We start from the raw sequence: 25,994 nt of genomic DNA on the forward strand, positions 1-25,994 counted from the left end.
TCCAGGTGCATTGATCCTGTGGCCCAGACAAGGCTAGCTCAGTGCAGGTCAAAGTGCAGGGGAGGGCAGCAGAACCAGGGAGCAGTTGTGTGGAATTCTGCATGTCTTGGTTTTGGCTCACACCTCTGGGTCTTCGGTGGGAGAAGTGAATCCTTCTGAACCTCTCTGGGAAGCACACACAGAGAGGGGATGTTATGACCTGACATGCCAGGGCTCAAAGAAGAGCATTTTCTCAGTTATGAATTGACATGCCAGAACTCCAAGCAGAGCATTTTCTCAGGCTCCCTGGCTTTTCCTTTTCCTTGAAGGCCAGTTCTAGGTCATTTGCAGGATTTTCCATGCAATGCCCACCTCCCAGATAGGTTGGGGCAGCTGCCAGCCCTCAAAACACACAGTGCTTCAGCACAAAGTCGGCATTCCCTGGGAGGGAGGGAGCCTGCCCAGGGAAGCAGGAAGGAAGACACAGTGTCTGGGACTGCTCTCATTAATGCATTTATGGATAAAACTGCGTCATGTTGAAAGGTGTTTCCTCCTAACACTGCTCTCTGGGTTCCCTCAAGGAAAAAAGCCCTATCGAAAACATTTTCAAGTTTTATCCAGTCAAGATGTCCATTGCCGGCTCATCCTATGCCATTGCTATGGTGACCTTCACCCCACCAGAGGAGCAGAACTACAACTGCACTTTCAAGGCTTCCCTTGTCATCCCAAAAGGGTAACTGACCCTGTGAAATACTGGGGGAGGCCTCACTGATAGCTGCCTCTCCCCTGGGAAGGCACAGACCTCTTGTTAGCGCTAATGCTGTCAGTAGCCTTAGGCAGAGTACTTGGCATGAGATGATCTGGGAGCCAATAGCCCTTAGAGCAGGAGAATGAGGCTGATGGTTTAGCCTGTGTGAGGAACTGTGAAGACAGGGAAATAGTACAGGTGGCCAACCGCAAGTTACTGAGATGTGCTGCAGCTGAGCTGGGGGTTTCCAACAACAAAGGCTTAGATGAAGCAGTTTCTGTGCCAGCAAGTCAGCAGTCACGTTTTCTCTTTGTTTCTGTAAAATTAAGTGATCCTGTGTGACCCCCTGGCATTCATTAAGCTATTTTATGTGAGTGTTTGGAGCTGGTATGAAAGAGGAGCCCAGTTCCTCTGCCCTGGGACCTGTGAACTGGGGCTTTGACCTGCCCTTCCTCAACCCTTTAGTGGCTGAATTGGAGCAAGAGAAGTCTAATTTCTAATGAGCAATTGCTTTTTTACTGTTCTTGGAAAAGATCTTTACTGCTAGTGACAATCATTTCTATTTGCCTTCTTGCTTTTGTACTGCTTTCATGCTGTGCTTTTGCTCGTTGCATAAGTCTCATCTCACTGCAGCCAGGGGATTTGCCATATCTCATCTGGTGCCTTCTCATTCACCTGCTGTGCTGCATAATTCAACTAAGTGAAATTATTTTTAAGTGTTATTGTGGAAGGCTCTGGCTCTTTGGAGCAGATTCCTCTTGTGAATGGCCCTGAGTGGATTGGGAAGAGGCTGGTGGGGGGCTGTGTTGTGGGGTACAGGAGCACCAGGCAAGGAAAACACTGTGGGTGGCCCTTGTTGCTTCGCTTGCCCAGTGAGAAGTGGGCTAGTGCCAGCTGAAATTGTTTCTGTGCCTCTCCTGCAGCTCTGTGGGAATTGAACCCCAAATCCTGACCTTCACCATCAGCGGGAAGGGGCACGAGCCGCGGTTGACAGTCGTGTGCTCAAGTGCTCGCAGCGAGAGGGGAAACGCCGTGCTGCGCTTCAAGAGGCTCCAGCTGTGGGATTCAGAGGTGCTCCCTCTGGTCACCCGTAACGATGGCATCATACCTGTCAAGGTGAGGAGGACCTGCTCGAGGAATGGTCTGGTTTGGGAACAAGTGCTTGTGGCACAGGGGAAGGGTCCCAAAGAACATGGCAAACCTGGAAAGAGGTGTCAGAAATTCTTTTTGAACAAGGACTGACGTCTGTTCTCCAAGAAGGGAGTTCTTGGAAATTTTCTGCCCGGTCTTTCTTCTTTAAGTTGAACACAAGAAAGGTGGTGGAGTATTTTCCCCTGTCTCTCAGGTCACCTTTTGTTCTCATGGGCATGTGTGATTTCCCAGTTCCATTAGATTGTATTTGATCCCAGTTTTTTACATTTTAAGTAGACTTAGAGGTGGTTTAAATACATTCTGCTCATTACTTTCTGCCCTGTTTGGTTCTGTGTCACTTCTATCCAGATGCCTCTGGATGCCCTTTTTTCCCTGGCTGGTTTGACTTAACTTTTGTGCTAAGTGCTGTTTGTAGTGGGAGAGGTGCTGGCCTCCCGTGTGGGACCAGCAGCACTGCAGTGTCAGTCCCTGTGCCATCCTGGACTCACAGTATCCTTGTGCTCTGGCTTCTCTTTTCTCAGTTTATGTTACCCCTGGAGGATGAGCATGGAATGTTCTTCTTGAAAGGCAGGACCTCCCCAGTCAAGGTATTCCACACTGGAGATGTGAAAAAGGAACTCATTGGAAAAGGTAAATCCATTAACCATGAAGTGCAATTGTGCACAGAGGGAAAACGTGTGCCCTGCTCTTGGTTCTCTGAGCAGCAGCCAGATGTTAGGCACAGTTTCTTTCCTTGGGCTCTCTGTCCCCCAAGCTTTTCTTGGGGGCTTTTTGCAGGGTCTCCTCCTAGCAAGCTGTAGCAAGTTCTGTTCTTCTAGACGTGGTGGGTTGAGTTGTGGGGGACTGCCACTACCTCAGGGGACCCTCTGAGGTATTTGCTGCACGTGGGAAGGTACCAGCCTGAACAGACACAGCCCTTGAGCACACAGCCAGCCAGCAGAAGCCCAAAGCACTCTTTGGCTCAGCTTTCCATATGGCTGGAGCTGGCTGGAAGCAGATGGAATGAGGGCTGGGCATCAGCCTGAGGTTAAGCTGTGTCTGGAGGTGGCCGTCTTGTGAACAGAGGAAGAGGGTCTGGAACCACTCTGGAACCACAGGGGGTAGAACCTGTGCTTAGAAGGCAGCTGGTTTCAACCTCTTATTCCTCATGTATGCTATGGAAATATTTCCTCCGTGCAGCTGTACCACCTAACTCTGATTTCCATTGCTGTGCAGCGAGCAAGCTCCCAAAGAAGCCTTTCTTCCATCTGAGTCCCGGGAAATCAACTGAGTTTGATGTAATTTTCAAACCCACCCTGGCTCAACATCTGGAAGGGAAGACTCATGTGTTAGTGAAGGACAGCTACTCTAACGAGACCCTAATAGAGCTGGTGGGTGAAGGCCACAAGGAGGAATTCACCCTGCTTGGACTAGAGGATGACACACAGGAAAGGAATGTTAAGAGCAGTCTGAAGAAAGACATCACTGATGGTAAGAGAGGAGAGACTGCCAAGGTGGAGCAAGGAAGAGGAAAATATCTGATCATGTGTGTCCTCCCTCTAGCCAGGCCTGGGCTGTCTCCCACGGGACTTGGTGGCCTGTGGGTGTGGTAGCCATGCATGCAGAGCAGTGTGTGCTGTGCTGCACGTCACTGGCTCAGGGATGTGTCCCTGGAAGTGGTGAAACTGCCTGGGGAGCTCCCTCTCAGAGGGGGAAAGGCTTGGAGCAAGGAAGCATTGAACATGCAGGTGTCTGTGCACGTCAGGGGGCAGGTGGAGCTCCCTGCATGCTGAGATCCCTTGCTCTCCTCCTTAACAGCTGTCAGAGTGAATCACATCGAGTTTGGGGACTGTCCTGTCGGGAAGCGCTGCTACAGGACCTTCGCCGTCACCAACCGCAGCCTTAAGCAGTTCATGCGCTTTGAGTGGGAGGCAGATGCCCCATTCCTGTTCTCCCCCAAGGTGAGCGTGGACTGCTCTGCCTTTCCCCATTGCTCAGGCCCTGCCCTGGTGTTCCCAGGAGCTGGCAGGGAGTGCTCACATACCACTGATAGCCCATTCCAGTGCCACGTGGGAGATGCAGTCCCTGGCTTGGCTGGGCCAAGGCTGCCAGCCTTGCAGAAAAGGTTTCATGTTACGGGAGGTGGCACCTTCTGTTCATACTTTTGTCTATCAAACTTCACTAAATCCACTCTGAGGTGCAGATTCCTGGCACAGCTGCTCACCACGTCTGTCAGTCCCTTTTGCTGTCAGTCCTGCCCTTGGCAGTGCTTCCAGTTTGGTCTTGACTCCCTGATTCTCCCTAGGTGGGACACCTCCATCCTGGCTGTGCCAAGGACATCACAGTGATCTTGAAATCAGATGTCCCAGCCACCTTCAGGAGGCCCCTTGTGAAATGTAAGATGACCAAGGTCAACTTTGAGCTGCCACAAAAGAAGGTTCCTGACTGGGATGACCAAATGTGCATTGTCACATGGAAGGATACCACCAGGAAAGACCCGGCAGCTGCCACGCGGCCTAAAATAAAGCAGGTAAGAAGCAAAATGGCAAGAAAAGCCAACCCGGGTTTTACAAAAAGAACCACTAGAACACCATCACTGCTGGCTGAGCAGCTCCTGCTTCCTCTGGACATTGGACAGCCATGAGGTTCACCAGCAGCGCATTTGAACGGAGAGGTGGAGGCACAGTGACCGGAGACACTCACAGGACAGGAGGAAGCCTTTTGATAAGAGACCTTCAGCCACACCCAAAGCCTCAGTCTGGGCCACAAACACAAGTGTTGCAGCCCATGTAGAATGGAAGGCAATGTTTTACTATTTTATCCCATTTTACAGTGTTAGAAATCTCTTCAGCTGATTGGTGCCCTTTTACCAACAAGGAATTTAGTCTGCTGCACTCTGTCTCTTCTTTTGAAGTGGAGAGAAATACACTTCTCCTGCATGTGCTGGTGAACTCCAAGTTTTGTCTGCATGAGAATTTGGTTGTGGTCTCTGTATTTGGTGTGGGATATCTCATCATGGAGTAGCCCAGGCACTGCATGACTCTATGGAGGAGTCTGGAGAAGGATCATCTCCAAAGAGTCTTACTTTCATTGTCATTATTGCCAAACACACTCATCTTGGGTGGAGGTTCTTTCCGAGTTTCTGGACCATTTTAAGGCCTCTAAACCATCCTCTTTTCTATCAGAATATCTGCAGTTGGAGATTTTCCTAGTGAGATCTTTCACATCCCAAAATGCCCATCCCCAGCTCCAAGCAGTTGCTCCAGACAGGAGACCTGGAGAGCACTTTCTTCTAAGACAAGAAGAAAAAGGTGCTTTCTAGAACTCTTCACTCTTGGGGTTCTCCATCCACAGAGCTCCAGCAGGGGAACTTAACCCTAGTTTGGAGACCTGCTGGATTTATGGGAACAAGGAAAAAAGCCAGGCCCTCTGCAAGATTGAAGTACAGGGACTGGAATGCAGCTGTAGTCCCTCTGGGTGTATTAACAGCTGTGGTAGTGACCGCTTGGATCAGTGGGCAGAAACAAGTACTGTAGCAAAGCAGTCCCAGTTTTGTCATCTTTGCAGGGCAGTAAAAGTGAATGGTCCTTTCTAGTGATCTTGGAGGCCAGAAGATTCCCTTCTCAGCCTGACTTTCTGGGCTCTGCTCAGTGATTCTTCCCTCCTCTGTTTGCAGGTGGTCGAGACAGCCCCGGAACCGGCTCACACTGTGGTGGAGGAGAGCAGCCAGGAGTTGGAGGTGTACCGCAGTGCTGTGGTTGCCTACACCCAGTTCAAGCTGAGCACGACCATGATTCAGTTCAAGAGTACCTTGCCCTTCCAGACAGGGACAGCCACGTGAGTGCTGGAGGCCCTGTGAGCAGGAGCTGCCTTTGCCCAAGGCTGACCCAGAACTGCTTCCCAGAACTCTACCCCACCCAAACCAGCACAGGCCCTTTTACGTGCACGCAAAGCCAAGCAGGAGGTGGTGCTCAGGAGAGGCTCAATGCTGCCATACCTTTCTGCTGAGAACAGCCATGGGTTTGCTTTCACTGTATGTCACCTGTCCTCATCTGCTCCAGAATAAGTTTGCAGTCAAACCAAGACCTAAAGTCCAGAATAAACCCCTTAGCTTCAATGTCCTGGGCACCATGTTGGCCCTTTTCTCTTAAACTTCCAGACTTTGAAATCTTTTCTTGGGCCACCCAGGACAGCAGTCTGAGCATGGCTGGGTTGCCTGGGGAAGATGCTCCTCAGGAGAAAGTGGTATCAGGAGTCCATCAGACAATATTACTGTACTATTTGCTTTATACTTCTTGGACATTTTTTTATTCCTCCTTCTTGCTTTTTAGTTTCACACTGCAAAACACAGGCGACGTAGCTCTGGAATACTCCTGGGAGAAACCTGCAGGGAGTGAACCAGTGAAGAAGCTGAAGAAGCCATACTCAACCAGTCTGATGCGTAAGAGCATTTCACTTGGTAGCTGAGGGCCCGGGGAGAAGACCCTGCCACTTCAGTTCAAAACATGAATTGCTTTTTCATCCTTGTCCACGCATCCACTTTCATCAGCACCTTCCCAGCTGCAGCTGGAGAGTTTTCTCCTTGTCCCCCTCTGCCTTTCAGCCCCTTCTGTTCTTGCTGAGCCACTTCTGCTCTGCAAAGCAGCTGAGCCAGGCTCTGGGGAGAGCCACGTGCCGGGTCAGGACTAGGAAGGGGGACACCAGGTCATCTCTTGGAGAAGTCTGAGACCGGGAAAAACAGTGGTGTAACGAGTGAGCTGCCCTGCAGCCACTGTCTGTGTGCAGTTCCCCTCTCCAGGGCAAACGCAAAGTCACTGTCTGAAACCAGCTTTCCTGCTTTGGCGCAGGAGTGTGTGCTCAGGCAGAGACCCTGCTCCCGATCTCTGTCTCCTGCTAGAATAAAGCACTTGACCAGAGATTCTCCAAGTGCATCCCAGCTCTCTTCCACCTACCTGCAGCAGGAGGCAGAGTTGCTGGGAACACAGGATTTTGTCTTTGGAAGGTATCCTCTTCCTCCCTGCAGGTCGGTTCCTCTCCTATGATACTGTAAAGCATCGCAGAAAGCTGCTGCGTCTTTTCTGGTCGGAGCAGGACCATCCTTCGGAGACACATCCTGAAGTGTGGCAGCTGCGGCGGCCTGCTGAGCAGCAGCAGGATTCTGAGCAGCAGCAGGAGCCAGATTCCAAGTGGCAGCAGGATTCTGAGCAGGAGCTGGATTCCGAGCAGGATTCCGAGCAGGAGCTGGATTCTGAGCAGGAGCTGGATTCCGAGCAGGAGCTGGATTCTGTGCAGGAGCTGGATTTCGTGCAGGAGCTGGATTTTGTGCAGGAGCTGGATTTTGAGCAGCAGCAGTATTCTGAGCAGGAGGACCATGTCAGCACCTCCCTAGAAGTTTTTCCAGATGTTGTCCATGACCTGTCCTCAATCAACCCCTACTGTGGCATCATTGCTCCTGGCCAGAAGGAGACCTTTGACGTGCAGTTCTTCCCAGAGTGCCTGGGGAAGTTTAAGACCACCCTGCTGTGCAGGTGGGAAATATCTCCACGCTTGCCAACTCATGCTACTGATGGGTATCACTGAATCACAGGGTGGGACAGGGTGGGAAGGACCACGCTAGGTCATCTGGTGCCACTTCCCTGCTGAAGCGGGGTCATCCCAGACTACGTGGCACAGGGTTGTGTCCAGAGGACTCTGGAATAATTCCAGTGAGGGACACTCCACACCCTCTCTGCGCAACTTATCACCGGCACAGGAAAGAAGTTCTTCCTCAGATTCAGGTGGAATTGTTCAGGTTCTGCCTGTTGCCTCTTGTCCTGTTGCTGGGCATCACCAAGCCCAGCCTGGTTCACCCCCCAACACCCTCCCTTCAGTCCCTCTGACTGGGATGGGGAGCCCCAGGGAGGCAGCAGAAACACCCACAGGAGCACAGAAAGATCCTCATCTTTCATCATCATCTTTCACCCCTTGGCAGGAAGGCACTGGGAAAAGACACTGTATGAAACAGTAAGCTTGTGGAGGGTTGCAAAATCTGCAACAAGAGATCCAGGGACCAGCCAGTCCCCAGCTCTGCTTCCTTTTGGGACAAGCAAGGCCTGCTTCTCCACATGGAACCCCATGTGCTGTAGTTGGTCCCCGGGCATTTAACTGGTCCTGTTCCTGCCCTTGCATCTCTGCAGCCTCCATGCAGCTAGTGCAGCTGTTAAATCTGCTGCTCGCTGCTTGCACAGAGAGAGGATGCAACACTGTGTGCCCTGCAAGGAGACAGAAAAGCGGCGGGCTGGGAATGTTCCTCTGGCTAATACCAGTCCCTCTCTTCCTAGGATTCCTAACCTGCAGCCAGGTGAGAAGATGGGGCAGGTGACTTTGGAAGGCAGAGCCCAGGAGAAGGACAGTCTGGATAAACCATTAGAAGAGACAGAGTAAGGCCAGGGACCCAAGAAGGAGGTGCTCTAAAGACCAACACTTGAGTGACAACATTTGTGTCAGCTGGAGCGTGCGGCAGGAGCTGGTGACATCCTACCTTCTGCTGCTGGTGGTCTCCCACCCTTCACCAGAGACCTCTGCAGCTACCCTCCCACGTTCCAGTGAGCACCTCCCTCTTACCTAAGTTGATTAACTAATTGTTGATTAGATTGATAAGTAATTGATAATTGTCCGTTAACTGTTAATAAACAATTGCTAATAAATTGTTAATTGTCAGCTTGTCTTGGTTTGAAAGACAGGTGTCTGCCAGACCTCTCTGGAATGGAGAATGAGATCCCCCTTCCCTACTAATTATTATAACTTTGAAATTAAGGGGCTTTCAGGCAAAGATGTGGGAAAAGGAGTGTCAGTTCTTTACCAGTATGTACAAGGCAAACAACCAACACCACCGGCAGCAAGGACAAACAGAACCAGAGACCCAAGCCCAGCCTTCCCTCGGCTGCAGGCACTTTCCCTTTGGTGTAGTTCCAGTCACAGCCGGGCAGGGAAGGGAGGCAAATAATGAATAAAGCAATTGCTAGAGAAACTTTAATTATTATTGAGGGGCTCAGAAAGGGACACAGCCCTCGAGGTGTGGCTTCAGCGATGCCCAGCACAGAAGGACAATCGCTGCCCTGATCCTGATGGCTACACTACTGCTGATACAGGCCCAGTGCTATTGGCCTTTTTGTCCACCTGGGCACACCTGGGCTCAGGTTCAGCTGTTGTCAGTCAGCTTCCCAGCCACTCTTTCCACAGCTGGGCGATGCAGAGGGTGAGTGTGGCCAAAGTGTACGAGCCAGCACTTGCCAGTGGCGTCAGCCCATGGATCCAGCCAGTCCAGGGCCCTCTGCAGCCTTCCTGCCCTCCAGCAGGTCCGCCTCTGACCCAGCTTCTCATCCAAAGAGGGACATTGAGGTGCTGGAGCAAGTCCAGAGAAGAGAAAGGAAGTTGATTAAGGGTCTAGAGAACAAGTCTGATGAGAAATGGCTGAGAGAACAGAGAGCTGGGGAGGGTTCAGTCTTGGGCAAAGGAGGCCCAGGGGGAACTGTCGCTATTGGACATGAAATGAGTACACAGAAGCTTGGTAAGTTCAAAAGAGAAAAAGAGCTAATTTAATGTCTGACTTTGCAATATATAGAATTCTAAAAGTGACAGCGGATTGGAGGATGAAATTACCACCTCTCTAACCACACTGGTCAAACCAACAGTCCATCAATTCTCTCCTCCCACAAAGAAGAATGCAAAACAATCATTATTTACGTGAACAGTGTGTGAGAACTCCAGTAGAAATATGTAAGCATCAGAAGGCATAGAAAACTTTTAAAGGAGCTTTAAAGCTTTCAAAAGAACTATAAAGGAAAACTTCACACTTTTAAAAATCAGGGCAACAGAGAATGTCATCACTCTCTACACCAGCCTGACAGGTTGTACTTAGATGGGGACCGGGCTCTCCTCACAGTGACAGGACAAGAGGACACGGTCTTAAGCTGCGCTAGGGAGGTTAAGTTACACATCAGGAGGAATTTCTTCACAGAAAGGATTGTTAAACATTGGAAGGCCCTGCCCTGGGAGGTGGTGGAGTCACCTTCTCTGAGGGTGTTCAAGGACCAGCTGGACGTGATGCTCAGTGCTCTGGTCTGCTTGACAAGGTGGTGTTTGGTCCAAAGCTTGATGAAATTATCTCAGAGATCTCTTACAACCTAATTGATTCTGTGATTCTCTGCAATTAACACCTGGTAAAGACAGGGAATCCTTTCAAATTAAGTATGATAAACTGTAATGTTTTGTAAAAGGATTTCACAGGAGCTCACATATTACCCTGAACAATCAATAAGATAGACATAAATCCCTAAAATGGTTAACAGTTCTCTGGTCTTTTTATCCACAAAGCACACAGTATTCTACAGTTTTAGAGCTATAATGAATCTCTGAAATCATATTAAGCTGGAATCAAATAATAATTTAATTGCTAATAGCAAGAATCCTGTTAAATTATTTGAGCAGGAAGAGCAACTCCACTTGCCTTTGAAAATTTGTAATCAAGTTAATGGTATAAGTTCTTCAGCAGCAATTGTTTGGGTCATCTCTGGGTAAAACATATAGGCAATTGAACCACGATTTTCTTGAATGGGCCCTAAATTGCACTGTGTTTTCTCAATCCTTGTGCATGTTTTCCTTAATTTTCTAGCTTGTGTGGGCAAGGCCAAAATACCCAAGATACAAATTCATTAAGATGTCAGGACATTCTGGATTGTTCACACATAATCTGTAACCAAAGCCTCATGTCACTCTTTGACACTGGCACAATGCCAGCGCCCCCATGAAAATGCAACCTCTCAATTGAATGCTGTGAAATGCGATCAAGAACAGAGCAGAGCAGGCCCAAGCTTAATAACAAAGGAAAACAAAAACTTTATTAAGCTACTACTACTATACTACTATAAAAGAAAAGGTAAAGAAAAACACACACAAAATTCAAAATGAAAACCTTTCAAAACATTCCTCCTCCCACCACCAAACCACAACAAAGACAAACCACAGTGAGACACGACTTGGACCCTTAATCAAGAATTCACCCTTCAATATAATCAATACTAAGTCCATCAGGGGAGAGAGGAGTCTCCCTTGCACCACAGACCCCCAGGAAACACAGCTGCCACTTCTTGTGTTTTCATGTCACACATGGCGCTGCCTGGAGCGAATCTGCCAGCGTGACACTCTCCTCTCCATGTCACAGTGCTCTCACCACCGTGCATGGACAGACCGCTCATAGGGCTCCTTTAAGGAGGCTTTGCCAAGGACCAACAGGAACAACAGTCCAGTGTCTCATTTTGGAACTACAGTCCCCCCCATTTTCTTCCTCCCCTGGGGCCGAGGGTGAAAACAGAGATCTCCATCTTCCTGAAGACAGAGGGCACCATCACACCCTCCTCAACTTTCTCTGTTCATTCCTGAACTGGTAGTTGATGAAGCAGGTCTCTTGGCTCACCACGCATTCTCCTAAAATACAGTCTCTCTCTTGGAGGAGAAAATTGGTTCAGTCTATGGCTAACAAGAAAAAGTCCAGCCAAAAGCCACTCTACCATATTTCCCCCCAGTCTTCTTTCCCTAACATCCCAGGTCCCAGGCTGTCTCTCTTCCTCTCATTCAAACCAAGGAGGAATAATGTTTTCACAAAGCTTTCATTTCTCAAGGAAGGGTTAAAAGTCCCGACTCCCTGGATGGCTCTTGGCCCAGGCTCCAGCTCCCACACTGAGCACACTTCCCCCCCGCTTCCTTCTCTGCCAGAGTACTGTCGGCACTGTCACTGTCCCTTTCTTTCTTGAGAGAGAGATTCTGGGGGAAAACGCGAACATCCCAGATTTCCTCCACCCTTCATCTGCAGTGGGACAGCCCAGTTCCAGTCCCTCCATCCTTCGGCCTTTCCTCAGCCAGGCCACATGGCTTTCCCTCCCCCACCCAGCCACGGGCTGGGCAGGTGAGAGTCTGCACTGCACCCTGACCGGAACCAAAGAGAGAGAAAGTTCTCCTGGGAATTCTGCTTTTAACCCCTCTGTGTTCTCAGAGGTGTGTCCACCCTCAATTGGTCACCCCAAGTGTCAATATCCAACCCTGACCCCTGGCTGGATTGACCTCTTCCTTCCGAGAAAATTATTTTCCGCGTCAAACCCGACAGGGCCTCAGCACAAAGTCCCAGAGGGTCATTAAAGTCCTTGTGCTGTGTCTGTGCTGCTGAGCTGGGCCAGGCTCCTGGCACAGAAGCAGCTCCTGACAACCAAGAAAAGATTCAAAAGCACATTCCTCTTGCTGAGCAGCTCTTCTCCCAGCCCAGCAGGGCTGGGGCACTGTCTACAACCAGCCCATGCACAGCGCAGAGGCACAGAGAGCTTCAATCAGTCAGGGCTGGGAAGGTGCTGAGAAGTGCCTGGGGCAGAATCACTGCCAGCCCTTGGCACAGGAACCTCTGGCTGCAGGACAATGCAGCTGCAGCTCCTGGAGTGATCTCCTAAAGCTGGAACATCCCGATGCCTACAGACTCTGTGAGTACAACCCTGAGTATTTCTGGTGCAGGAGAGGTGAAATGCTCATGAAGCTCTGACATGCTGAGGGGTTCTTATCAGTCATAGAATATTTCCAAGATAAGGATTTTGATAAAAAAAGGAAATCCCCTGAGACTTTGTATTCAGTTTCCTACAATTGGAGAATGTCAGGGAGGGGGGATAAATATTAAAGGTGTTATTAATTTTGACAAGTGCCTGAGACATCTGAACTGTCACTTTTAGTGATCAATAGGTTCACAGGAGATCCCTATTGTGCTTTCAGCCACTCTGCCCGTGGACAGCACCAGCATCACTTTTGCTGCAGCCATTTGGCTCAGACTGAGCTGTCTTTTCTCCAAGCTGCAACCAGAACCTGCCCCCAGCCAGTGCCCAGCAAACAGGCAGGGTTCTGAAGGACCAAGGAGAGGTCACAGAGATTTTGGGTCTGTGAGAGCTGGCAGGGAGAGATCAGGCACAGGGAAACACCTGCAGGAGGAAAATCTCCAGGAAGCAGAGAGAAGACCAGGCAATGAGAGAAAACAAACCCAGAAATACCGTGGCAGGCAGAGTTCAGAGATCTCCACAGGATTCCCTCCAGTGCAGCCCCTCCCTCTGCACAAGCCCCCTTGCTCCTGTGCCCCAGCCAAGCCTCTGCCCTCAGGGCCATGGCTCCAAGGTGTGCAGCCCCTCCTGTGCAGGCAGAGCTGCAGCAGAGCCGTGGGGCAGCTCTGCAGCCCCGGGCCCAGTTCCCTCTGCAGAGCACAGGGCTGGGAGCAGCTGCCCGGCACTGGGGGCTCTGGGAGGGGGCACAGCTGGCTCAGGGTGACACAGCTGTCCCCAGTGCCCGGCTCTGGGCAATGCTGGCAGTGCAGCCAGGGAAGCAGCTGCATCTCCCTTCATCCACTGCCATCAGAAGGACACTTGGGAGTCTCCCTGAGATTTCAGTCCAAGCTGGGAGCTTCAATCCAGGATGCAAACCTGTCCTAGAGCATCTCTGTGTTATAGGATTGATGAAGAAAGGCAGAGGTGTTCTGACATTGAAAGTGCTGTTGGGATGGTGAAATGAGCAAAGGGAGTCCTTGGATTCAAATGTGGACCTGGACTGTGGTGGATCCATCTGCTCTCAGCAGTACCTGGAGCTTTCGAAGTTGATCACCTTCTACCTGAGAAAGATTTAAGCCCAGAGAAACTCGGAACAGGTCAGAATGCCAGGCCATCTCCCCTCACTCTTCATTCATCACTTTGCCTCACAGAACTTGCTCTGTTCTCCCTGAGTGCAGCAGAAATGCCAAAGGTTTCTGATATCCAGGAATACATGAGAGACATGGGGGCAGCTTAAAAAGAAAACCCCAGAACTCTTGAATACAAAAAGCTGTCTCTGTGTGTTATGGAGAAGGGTGTATGGGAAATGGCTTTAATTTTGATTAAATGTAACTCCTCTAACTCTTCCCTGTCCTTTTCTCCATGAAGAGGCCCCATGTGCAGGCACAGCAAATGTCCAATGGCAGCACCATCAGCCACTTCCTCCTGCTGGCACTGGCAGACACGCGGCAGCTGCAGCTCCTGCACTTCTGCCTCTTCCTGGGCATCTCCCTGGCTGCCCTCCTGGGCAACGGCCTCATCATCAGCACCATAGCCTGCGGCCACCACCTGCACACACCCATGTTCTTCTTCCTGCTCAACCTGGCCCTCAGCGACCTGGGCTCCATCTGCACCGCTGTTCCCAAAGGCATGCACAATTCCCTATGGGACACCAGGCACATCTCCTACATAGGATGTGCTGCTCTGGTATTTCTGCTTATCTTCTTCATGGGAGCAGAGTATTCCCTCCTGACCATCATGTGTGATGACCGCTACATGTCCCTGTGCAAAGCCCTGCACTACGGGACCCTCCTTGCCAGCAGAGCTTGTGCCCACATGGCAGCAGCTGCCCGGGCCAGTGGCTTTCTCTATTCCCTGCTGCACCCGGCCAAAACATTTTCCCTGCCCTCGTGCCTGGGACGGTTCTTCTGTGAAATCCCCCAGATCCTCAAGCTCCCTTGATCCAAATCCTACCTCAGAGAACTTGGGCTCATTGCAGTTAGTGCCTGTTTAGGACTCAGATGTTTTGTGTTCATTGTTTTCTCCAATGTGCAGATCTTCAGGGCTGTGCTGAGGATCCCCTCTGAGCAGGGACGGCACAAAGCCTTTTCCACCTGCCTCCCCTCACCTTGGTGTGCAGTCCCTCTTTGTCAGCACTGCTCACCTGAAGCCCCCCTCCATCTCCTCCCCATCCCTGGATCTGGCACTGTCAGTTCTGTACTCGGTGGTTCCTCCAGCCCTGAACCCCCTCATCCACAGCCTGAGAATCAGCAGCTCAAGGCTGCAGTGAAAAGACTGATGACTGCATCCTTTCAGGAACATTAAACTGCTGGCCAATTTTTGCTAATCACTTTTAACAAAAGTCATCTTTGACACTTCTTGTTGGTTTCATTTTGGAAGTTCTTTTTCTTTGTAAAGTGCATTTAATATTATCCTCAAAAAATTTTCATTGCTTGTGCCATTTCTCACTTTGTTTCTCTCCACCTTCCCTGCGACTATAGACTGTGTCAATGAGGGGCTGCCTCTCGGTGACTTTAAAGGAACTAAAGGATTTCCCAGCAAAGTTTTCTCCAGAGATACCCCTTTTTTGACCTTCTCTGGAGCTGCAGCAGCAATGTCTTTGTGCAGAGCTGGGGGCAGATCTGTGCTGGCACAGCAGCTGTGCCCAGGAGCAGCAGCACTTGGTGTTGCCGGTGCTGCTCCTGTGCCACAGCCCTGCTGCCTTGGTGGCCCTGGGGTTTCTGTAGGGCCTGAGTGCTTTTGTGGCTGGGCACAGTCCTGGGGGTGGCAGTGCCGGGGCTGCAGCAGGGACAGGCCATGGGCATTGCTGGGGCAGAGCTGATGCCTCAGGGCATGGCCTGGGGACTCTAGGATCATTGCATTGCCCAGGCTCTCACAAGAACACGGCCAGGCCAATGCTCTGCACAGAAACCCCCATAAGCAGCCCAAAGGTGGTCGTGGGCAGGCTGGGGACAAACAGAATGGCTGGTGCTCTGCAAGGGCCCTGGGGGAGATGGGAAGGAGCTGCAGAGCAAGAGCTGATCCATCCCCACAGTGTCCTGGACAGTCCAGTGCAGCATCCCAGAGCGTCCTCATGGACCTGACAACAACATCCCCCCTCTGCAGCCCTGGCCTCTCCCCCAGCTCACAGAGGTGCTGCATCCTTGCAGGCACAGACACGGCAGGACTGGCTCAGCAGCCCCTGTTTGCATTGCACACAGCAGGTGGGAGCACCCCATGGTGTTGGTGTGGGGACATGAACCTGAGGGAGAACAAATGCCATCAGCCCCTGGGGCCAGGATGGGCTGGGGCATGGCAGGGAAACCACTCAGCTTTGTCATGGCCTCTGCAGTCAGCTTGAAAGTTTGTTCCCATCAGCTGAGAGTTTCCTGTCCCACTGCAGATGCTGTTGCTCAGAGCCAGGGTTACGTTGCAGCCACCCTCAAACTGCCATGAGCATTTCCTTGGCTTCACCTTTGCTTTCTTTATTCCTCCTGCAACACATTTCTTCCTGTTGCCTGCCCCTTGTCCCTTCCCCGCAAGCTGCCCATTCCTGTTTTCTCTTTCCTCTCTGGCCCCCACTCCCCAAATTGGCACCATGGGAACGTCCCTTGGGGAGCAGGATCATCCTACAAGTGCTTCAGGAATTGTCTGCAGGCTCCTGCAGTTCCTCCTGCTGATCCCTTGCCAGAGGCACCACAGGTCAGGGGGGCACATCTGGGCTGCTGTATCTGGCTGTGGGCCTCCCAGTTCTGGGCAATGAGCTGGAGAGGCTCTGCTGGACTGACAGGATGGGCTTTGGGCCTGTGAGGAGAAGCTGAAGGACCTGGGCTGCTGCATCTTCTGAAGAGGAGGCCCAGGGCTCATCCTGCAGCTGCTCCAAGGGTGGTTTCAGAGAATCACACAATCAGCAAGGTTGAAAAAGACCTTGGATGTCATCAAGTCCAACCTGTGCCCTGAAACTGCCTTGTCTCCCCTGAACCTCCTCTTCTCCTGGATGAACAACCCCAGCTCCCTAAGCTGCTCCTCACAGGAATTGTGCTCCAGACCCCTCACCAGCCTTGTTGCCCTTCTCTGGACATTCTCCAGCCCTTCCATCTCCTTTCTAAATTGGTGGCCCAGAACTGGATAGAGTACTCGAGGTGCTGCCCAACCAGTGGTGAACACACACGGGAAGAATCACTGTCCTGCTCCTCCTGGCAACACCATTCCTGATCCAGCCCATGAGCCAGTGGCCTTCTTGGCTATCACCAGCCGGGGGCTATGTACAAGTCACGAACGGGATGGGAATGCTGTGGTATGTGTCTCAAGCTGTTTATTTTTTAGCATCAGTCTCATTACATGGTTATGACCATGGGAAGATGCCAGCAGCTCACATCCAGGCAACAGACCAAGAACTTAATGTTACAACTTACTTTATAAACTTTTTGACCAGTCACTCAAAGCAAAAGCATATTGACAGTAGTTCTATCCAATCACTATAAGCACATGTACCTTCAGTTAAAACAATGCTTGCTTATTTAGAATACAATACTTGCTTGTAAGCCTCAAGATACAATGCACAGAGCTCCATTATTAAGCTTAGACCTTCCTAATATCTCACCAGATATACTTTTCTGCAACTCAGGAAGTTATTCTATCCAAGCGTTAATACATAGATTATTGTTCTATTTGTCCTTTCTTTCTCCTTCTTGTATAATTTTTCTGCTGACAAATCTTATAGCTACTGCTTAGCTCTAATCAGCATCCTGCTGTCTCTGAGGCCTGCCTTTTGCAATGTGCCCAAAACCCTCTGATTTTAAGGAATCCCACAATTCTCCCTCTAGGTTCAACTAAAAGAAACTGTCATAATCTTGTCACTTATTAACTACCTTGCATTTCATAGCTTTCCTACAATATATCTGCTCATTACTTGCTTAAAGCATCATTTTTGCTTGCATTAAGCATAGCTATATTGCAACACAGCAAATTTAATGCTGTGAAGGTCCAATCAATTCAAAGCACATAAGTCATGTTTGATAGCAATTACAAGTCATTGTTCAAAGAAGTCTTGCCAGTTCCAAGGTCTTAGTTCAAAACCTTCCTCCATCTCTATACCTTCATCCACTAACTCTGTAAGAGTTCGAGAACTCTCTGTGAACCCATTTCCCACCTCTCTCTCTTGCATGATACAAACTTCTTTGATAGCTTTGTCCATCATGTGTCGTACACACCGAAGTATGCAAGGCATTACTATGAGTATCGTAACTAAAATTCCTAACACATATAAACCTATCTTACAAAGATTCCTTAGCCAAGGTGCAAAACTCCATTCTTGGAACACGTTATCTAACCATGATACACCATCTTCTTTAATTTGAGCTGTCAAATCCTTTAGCTTTTGTATGCTTTTGTGTATGGATTCAGAACGATCTGACAGATTCATACAACACAAGCCTTCAAATTCCTCACAACCGTGTCCATATGCCAGTAAAAGAAAATCAATTGCTGCTCTATTTTGAAGAGTGGCATGTCTAACACTGTTAACATCCGTCAGCATATCACTGATGACAGTGGATGTGGCATTAGTTTGTTTACTCAGCCAACATCCAACCCGATCTAATTGTTTCAATGCCACTGCTGAAGCCAGTTGGGGTAAAAACAAGCCTGCTGAAACCCTTTTCCCAGCATTCCAAGGCCTGAAATCACTCTTACACTTCTCATCATAGTAACGAGCAGATCTTGTCCCCCTATTCTTCTTCTTAATGACCGCTTTAGCCGTAGGTGCTATCACAGTGAGCATGCCAATGCTACATGGGCCACCTTCAAGGCGTGATGGAATGCCCTGCCAAGCCCTATCTCCACAAATGAACCAATATCTTTTTGGCAATTGTCATGGATATTGGTCCTCCTTGGAAAACACATCCCAGTTGTCTGAATAATTGCACTAAAAAATCAAATTCCTGTATGCAGAGTAATGGGGAGTAACATTGTGCTTTGGAGGATCACCTTCTCGCCAACCATTAGCTGTGAACGTAATGCAAAAATCCATTGTTAAAGAACCAAGGATTTCTAATTCTTGGTGTTCAGCCACTGCCTTGGGAAGTTCTTTGACCCAAATACCCAAATTCAATACAGGATTGTCCCCACTGTCATTTTCGCTTCTATTGAATTGTTTTTTGACCAAGGGCAAATTCTTTACTGGCACACTGACTTGGCAGGTTGAGAAAGGCTTTTCTGGTTCCGAATTAGACAAGCATATGGTATCTGAGCCTGCTGCCTTGGCTAAGGTTACCCAAACATTTGTTTTTGGTTGTTCCACAGGCAAATCTGCACAGCAAAAAGCAATTAAACCCAACCAATACCAGCATATCATTCGATTTTGCTCCAACCTTTTTCATGAGCTAATTTTTGGCAAAAATTCCACCCATATATACCAATTCAGAAATGTTGCTTTTGACCTTAAAATAAAATTTCACCTTTGAAAATCCAGTAAAGAGGATCTATAATATAACAAACAAAATCCCCGTTTTTGCCAGAAAGAACTCTATGAAACCAACAATTAACACATCTATAAAGAGCATAAAATCAGAAGATTGTAGGTTCCACCAATGAACAAGGAACGCCAGGCGTGACCTGCGATCTCTCTGTTCGGCTCACGTCTGCGTACTTGCTTCTACGGTCTTGGATTCGTCAACACGTTCTTGGAAGTGATATGGTTTGACATCTTTTGCAGGGACCCACTTAATTCCTGCACCTGTAGAGACAGAAGCATACCCTTTGCCCCAAGTGATTAATTGGAAAGGACCTTCAATTTGTCCTGTCTCAGGGTTTCTAATTAAAACAAGGGGATTTTCTTTCAATTTTGCATGTGTGTTATTTGAAAAATGTCTAGAAATTGGTGGAGCAGGTTCTGTAACAGAGCTGTTCAAGAAATTAAAAACATATAAAGCTTTGTTCAACCTCATCTGTGGTGTAGCCTCCATTCCCCCCCTCTGTTGATCAAGTATGCATTTTAATGTCTGATGTGCCCTCTCAACAATCGCTTGACCTGTGGGAGAATGAGGAATACCAAAGATGTGGCGAACACCCCAATCTTTTAAAAATGTGGCAAGTTTTGGAGATATATATGCGGGACCATTATCAGTTTTTACTTCTTGGGGCACACCCAACAAAGTAAAAGCTTTCAAAAAATGGTGACAGGCATGATTACCTGTTTCACCTGTGTGAAGAGAAGCAAAAACTGCACCAGAGAAAGTGTCCACTGAAACATGAATATTTTTAAATTTACCAAAAGAAGGATATTTAGTGATATCTTTCTGCCATAACTGCAGGCTTTGTAAGCCTCGCGGGTTGACGGCTCCTGTAGAAACAGGAGGCTGCACAAGTTGACAGTCAGGACAAACACTAATGATAGCATTAGCTTGACTGTTGGAAATTTGAAACATTCGCACAAGTGCTTGAGCGTTTTGGTGATAAAAGGCATGACTCGATTTCACTTGTTCAAAAATGTTTGGTAGAGTGTTTGAAATAACCATTGTCAATTTGTCAGCTCTCGTGTTTCCTTCCACTAAAAATCCAGGAAGCGAAGAATGAGCCCTAATGTGAGAAACAAAATATGGATTAGTTCTGTATTGCAAAGTTGTGTAAAGACATGAAAGCCAATTATATAAAATATCATTACTAACATCTTTTAAAACTGATCCTTCTATTCTTTTAACCTCATTAGCAACATAAGCAGAATCTGTAATTAAATTAAAAGGTTGTGGAAAGAGTTGAAAAGCCTAAACCACAGCAGCAAGTTCAACAATCTGAGGAGATCCTTCTACTATTTGGACATCTGATTCCCAAGCTTTAGTTGTTTGGTTCAACCAAGTTATTACTGATTTGTGACTTTTACCAGATCCATCAGTGAAGAGAGTTATTGCATCTAAAGGTTCTTCACTTAACATAGGTTTTTCTCTAAAACTCAATTTTGCTTGTAATAATTCGTGAGCTGGGTAATGAACAGAGCAAATACCTGGGAAATTTAATAATGCATATTGTAAATCATCAGAATTTTGCATTGCCCAATCAAGATAATCTTTTTTCAATGGTAAATAGATAACTGCAAATTCTTGACCTGCTAAAGTTAGCAATCTTGTTCTGGCCTTAATTACAATTTGTGCTATCATCTCTAGAACTGTAAAAATAGTCTTAGGAGACCTGTAGGGAAGAAAACCCCATTCTATTATCAACAAAGGATCTCTCTCAGAAGGATCCCATTGGAAAATGAGACCACAAAGTTGAATTTTTTCTCCCAAAATGGCACAAAGGAAAGGGTTTTCCGGAACACAGCGATGAGCTTGTCGTCTTTGGAGAGCTTCCATGACCTTGTCAAGAGCTGCACGAGCTTCAGGTGTTAGAGTTCTAGGAGAGTTGTTGTCACAACTTCCTCTCAGCAAATCAAAAAGCGGACCCAGTTCATCATTGATAATTCCCAAAACAGGTCTAACCCAATTGATTTCCCCTAGAAGTTGTTGTAAATCTTGTAGGTTGTTGACACTGGTCCGAAGCTGTATCCTTTGAGCTGTAATTGTTTTTTCAGCCATCTTCCATCCTAGATACTTCCAGGGTGGAACTTCTTGAATCTTGGTTATAGAAATTTCAAGTCCAGCATTTTGGATCTCAGTAACAACACTAGCACGAGTTTGCTCCATCTCTGGTAGTGTTGGAGAAGCGATGAGCAAATCATCCACGTAGTGTAGAATCACTGATCTGGGATACTTCTGTCAAACTGGAGACAAAACCTATGCAATAAAATATTGGCAAATTATGGGCAAATTCTTCATTCCTTGAGGCAATGATTTCCAGTGGTATCTCTGCATAGGTTCTCTTCTATTGATGACTGGAACAGAAAAGGCAAATCTTGGAGCATCATCGGGATGAAGTGGGATGTGGAAAAAACAGTCCTTTAAATCAATGACAACAAGTGGCCAATGTTTCGGGATCATTGATAAAGAAGGAAGTCCAGGTTGAAGAGGTCCCATGTCTTCAATCACTTCATTGATTCTTCTCAGATCATGAAGCAACCCCCAGGAGTCTGATGTCTTCTTGTGGATGACGAATACTGGTGAATTCCAGGGACTGTTCGTGAGAGTGATGTGACCTTTCTGTAATTGTTCCTTTACCAATTTTTTAAGAATATTAATTTTTTTCTCTGTTAAAGGCCATTGATCAATCCATATAGGATGATCAGTTTTCCAGTTCCGCTTTAAGGTGGCAGGTTTTGAAGTGGTTCCCATCACAGGCCTACTTCCAGTTTTGCTCCCCACTGGGATAGGACGTCTCTCCCCCAGACAGTAAGAGGCTTCTGAACAACAAGAGGACTCACTGTCACTGTTTTTCCTTCAGGACCTGTAATGTTAATCATGGATGCACTTTGCAAACACACAGTAGCACCTCCACTCCCTGTGAGGGAACCTGCAGGAGCTACCAAATCCCAATCAATAGGCCAAAATATGTGAGAAATTACAGTGACATCTGCACCAGTATTCAGCATACCTGTAATGTAAATTGTTTTACCACGATGAGTCAGGCTACAAGTCAATTTTGGTTGGCTGTGGCCCACACATTGTACCCAAAAGACCTCAGGACCTGAGGTACGAAATGGCACAGACATAATTGAATTCTCTGGAAAGTTGTTTTGCTTGGGTGTATTAATGGGAAAAAGAAATACAATAGGTGTTTTTGGTGGTATAACCATAGGAATATTAAGTGCAAGAGCTAAAATTACTAGCTCCTTATTACAATTTACTGAAACAACAGTTGCAACGACTGAAAGTCCTAAAATTTTGTTGCTGGCTTTGCCCAGAATCAAAAAATCTTGCCTTTGTTGAAAGAAATTGATAAACCCATTAAAAATGCTTTCATGACAAAAATTATTTAAAAGGCATATCAATTTTGAGGGGGCCAATTCGAACCTTGAACTAGACACAGCACTCGAGGTGCTGCCAACCAGTGCTGAGCACAGGGGAAGAATCACTGCCCTGATCCTGCTGGCCACACCATTCCTGATCCATAGGAGTGCCAGAGGTTGGATGAGAGAAATGGTGGGGAGGGGTGGGGACAAAGTGTTATTGATTATCAGCCATGAAGGCTCTTGATTTTCATATCTGTCCACACTGCATGAGAAGGATGCTGGGGGTCAATATCAATTGGACATTGCTGATCTCAATCCATAAAGAGAAAAAGAAAACTTAACAGGAAAAAAACTATTCTCCCTGCATCATTTTCAATATACTATACATTCACTTTGAAAACACTTTTGAAATCTGTCTAATTTACCACAGAAGAGTTGAAAACATCAAATATTCCCAGGCCCTTTCCTTGTTCAGGCATTTTGAACACGTGTTTATGAGCTTTTCACACTGAATTCCTGAACTGAAGAGCTCAAGAAAGAAGAGGCATTCTGGAGAAGTAAAATTCATCAGCAGCCTCCAAGGGGCTGAGGATCCACTGTCATCAGAGCAGCAATGAACAGAAATGGGCACCGCTTTGTGGCTGCCCCAGCTCTGGGATGGGCCCGGGGCCTGGAGCAGGAGCTGCTCTGGAGGGCCCCAAGGCCGGGGCTGTTGTGCTGGCCTGGGCAGATGGGATGGCAGGAGGGGCTGCAGAGCTCTCAGCACCTCAGCCAGAGGGGAGCAGGGCAGCCAGGGAGCTCTTTTGGCCTTGGCCAAGTCCCTTCCCCCATGGTGCGGCTGAGTCCTGGCTGAGCTGCAGCTGCTGCTGTGCCCTTGGCAGGGGCTGAGGCCGTGGGGCAGTGCCCAGAGCAGCCGGGCCTGAGCAGAGCTGTGGGGCCAGAGGCGGCTGGGCTGTGCTGGGGAGAGGCCCTTGGTGCTGCCCAGAGCTCAGGGCAGCTGGCAGAGCTTGCAGGGAGCTGGGCTGGGCTGGGAGAGCCTGGCACAGAAACCATCAGTGTCCATCTCAGCCTGGCGGAGTGTGCAGGGGCAGGACTCAGCTCAGGCCTTGTGGGGCAGGGCCAGCACCTGGGCAAGGCATTGAAAACAGGCAAGAGCCCGAGAGAGGAGGCTGCTCTGTGCCCTTGGGGGCATGGACAGAGCAGGGAGGGGTCCCAGGACATTTGTCACTGCTAGTATCTGTCCCCAGCTGTGCGCAGCCCTGGCTGCTGAGCGTAGGTTTGCCCTGGGCTGAGTTTGGCTGTGGCCCAGCTCCATCCTCCTGCGGGGCTCAGGGCCGGTTCCCGGCCATGGCCAGCCCTAGCCAGCCTCTCTGCTGGCCCAGAGGCCAGCAGAGGCCGGGACAGGGCTGTCTGTGAAGCCCCACAGGTGCCACGGGCTCTGCAGGAGCTGGCAGAGGCTGCCCAGCAAGGAGGCCATGGGGCACCTCAGGGTACTGGGGCCTGACAAGTAGAACTGCCTGTTCATGGGCACACAACTGATGGAAAGGAGAGCAGGTTTTAATATCTCTCCGTTTCATAACATATAAGCAAATCTTTATTATCTGGGTCACTGGAGCACTTTGAAGAAATGGTAATGTTTTCTCACCCAGAACAGGAATTTCCTGGCTCTACTGCTTACTTCTACTGATGGCAGGAGAAGAAATACTGATCTTCCCCTCTACCTCTGCCACCAACATTCAGTATAATATTTCATGACACTCTTCCTTTGGGTGTTTCCAGGATTCCTGGTTAAATGGCTGTATCTAAGAACATCTCTTAATTTTGGGCAGCTGCATGTATGTCCTTCCCATTGCTCCAAGATTTCCTTCTGCAGCTGTTCTCTGGTCATTCCAATTCATCTCCCTTAAATGCCTTCATGCTTTGAGCCTTTGGGAGTTTCAGATTTTTTCAAATTTTTCAGAAGTTTAAATAACTCCTTACTCAGCATCTTAGTTGTAAGTTTTATCTATCACCTCTTCTTATGCCTTTGTCTAAAATCCTTCCTGTATGGCAATACCTTGTAGATGGTGGACATGTCAGATGCTGCCGGGATGTCGCAAGGAGCAGAGGGAAGCCTTCTGGTTGATTCAATTTATCATAATCACATTTTTTGATGCTGGCCATGAAGAAAAATTTTTCTGTGCCCTCCCGCCGCTGCTGCTGTGTGAACTGGCCGAGGAGAGATCGAGCAGGGGCGGGAAAGGTCTGCAGGAGGTGCCGGGGAGTCTGATGGGGCAGGGCGGAGCGCCCCCAACCATGGCTGGGCGGGCGGCCACGACAGACAAAGGCAGGGGCAAGGGCAGGGGCAGGGGCAGGGGCAGGGGCAGGGGCAGGGGCAGGGGCAGGGGCAGGGGCAGGGGCAGGGGCAGGGACGGGGAGAGAGCAGAACAAAACCTGCTCTGTATGATTGCTTAAATTTGCTAACTTCTGGCAGCTTGAATATTTCCCTTAATCAGAGAGAGCTGATAGGAATGGACAAGAAAAACCAGACCCTTCCATATCAGTGGGCATGAACATTGCCATCCACAAATAAGTGTTTAGGTTAAGACTACCCAGAGACAAGCAGCATTGCATAAGAAGCCAAATACCAAAAACATTTCCTTGGTACTGGAAGCAAAAATGTCTTGAGAAGGAAAATGTAATAGCATCCTACTAATAGTAATTTGCATGTTAGTTAATTTACTTGTACTAAAAATGATGCCAGTCACATGCAGCCCTGCCTCCCTGGCAGGATGGAGCACTGGAGGGAGTGGGGGTGTGGTAATTAGCCAAGTTTTCCTTGGTATCCAGACTGATCCCATTGTTCCGTGTTCTCCTTCTGCTTCTAGGATGGTGCATCGATTCAGACAACTGGATGCAAAGGTACTTCTGTCCCAGATTGCTCCGGGGAATGTGATTCTCTCTGGTAAAGCAGGGGGTGTGCCATGGCAAGGAAAATGAGCCTCCCAGAGTCATGTGCAGTCTTTGTCACTGTCACCAGGACCCCATTTTAATTGGGCTTTTTTACCGTGCTCTTTTGATTCCACAGATAGGAGTGTGTAGGGCGTGTAGTGATTAGGACAGAAGGGAATGGTTTTGAACTGAGAGCAGGATTAGATGGGATAATGGGAAGAAATTCTTGACTGTGAGTTTGGGCCTACCCTGGCACAGGGTACCCAGAGAAGCTGTGGCTGCCCCTGGATCCCTGGAAGTATCCAAAGCCAGGCTGGTGTGTCTTTGAAAGAAGAGCTAGTATTAATTGTTGATGGTTATATTCATATTGTCTGATGTGAGAACCCCGGGATTGATTCGGGGCTCTCGTGTGGTGGTAAAGTTTCTCCTCCAACCTTTACTTCCAAAGAAAAACTCCGCAGCCTCTTGTTGTTCAGTCTCAAGGTAGTTTATTGCGAGTTATCTAAAAGATTGTCTTCGCCCGCTGCGGCTGCCTTGTTCAGCGGCCCAGACAGAAACACACACACTCCTGACACCCTCACTGCCCGGTGTCTCCGTCGTCTCTCTCCCCGCCCAGGGCTGCTGCTATCTTTTATATGATATATTACGTGTTATATGTTTACAGATTTTCCCCAATACCTACTATCTATGTTACAATGTGCTTTTCTACTCTAAACCAATCTGTGAGTGCCAACATCAC

The 25,994-nt window shown here is 48.6% G+C and overlaps 1 protein-coding gene and 2 pseudogenes across 1 annotated transcript; all 3 read left to right on the forward strand.

Moving 5' to 3' along the window:
- The window catches only part of LOC116807532 (uncharacterized), a 1,256,502-nt pseudogene that overhangs the window by 398,762 nt on the left and 831,746 nt on the right, over nucleotides 1-25,994 (forward strand).
- On the forward strand, nucleotides 2,418-8,563 carry LOC140681522 (hydrocephalus-inducing protein homolog). Its single transcript, XM_072921414.1, has 8 exons — nucleotides 2,418-2,509; nucleotides 3,095-3,349; nucleotides 3,677-3,819; nucleotides 4,164-4,388; nucleotides 5,535-5,695; nucleotides 6,190-6,299; nucleotides 6,774-7,386; nucleotides 8,179-8,563. The coding sequence occupies exons 1-8, from the start codon at nucleotides 2,431-2,433 to the stop codon at nucleotides 8,279-8,281; spliced, it is 1,689 nt and encodes a 562-aa protein (XP_072777515.1). The 5' UTR covers nucleotides 2,418-2,430; the 3' UTR covers nucleotides 8,282-8,563.
- Nucleotides 13,858-14,734, forward strand: LOC140681523 (olfactory receptor 14J1-like; annotated as a pseudogene).

This window comes from Taeniopygia guttata, chromosome 37, assembly GCF_048771995.1.
Source record: "Taeniopygia guttata chromosome 37, bTaeGut7.mat, whole genome shotgun sequence".
NCBI lineage: Eukaryota > Metazoa > Chordata > Aves > Passeriformes > Estrildidae > Taeniopygia > Taeniopygia guttata.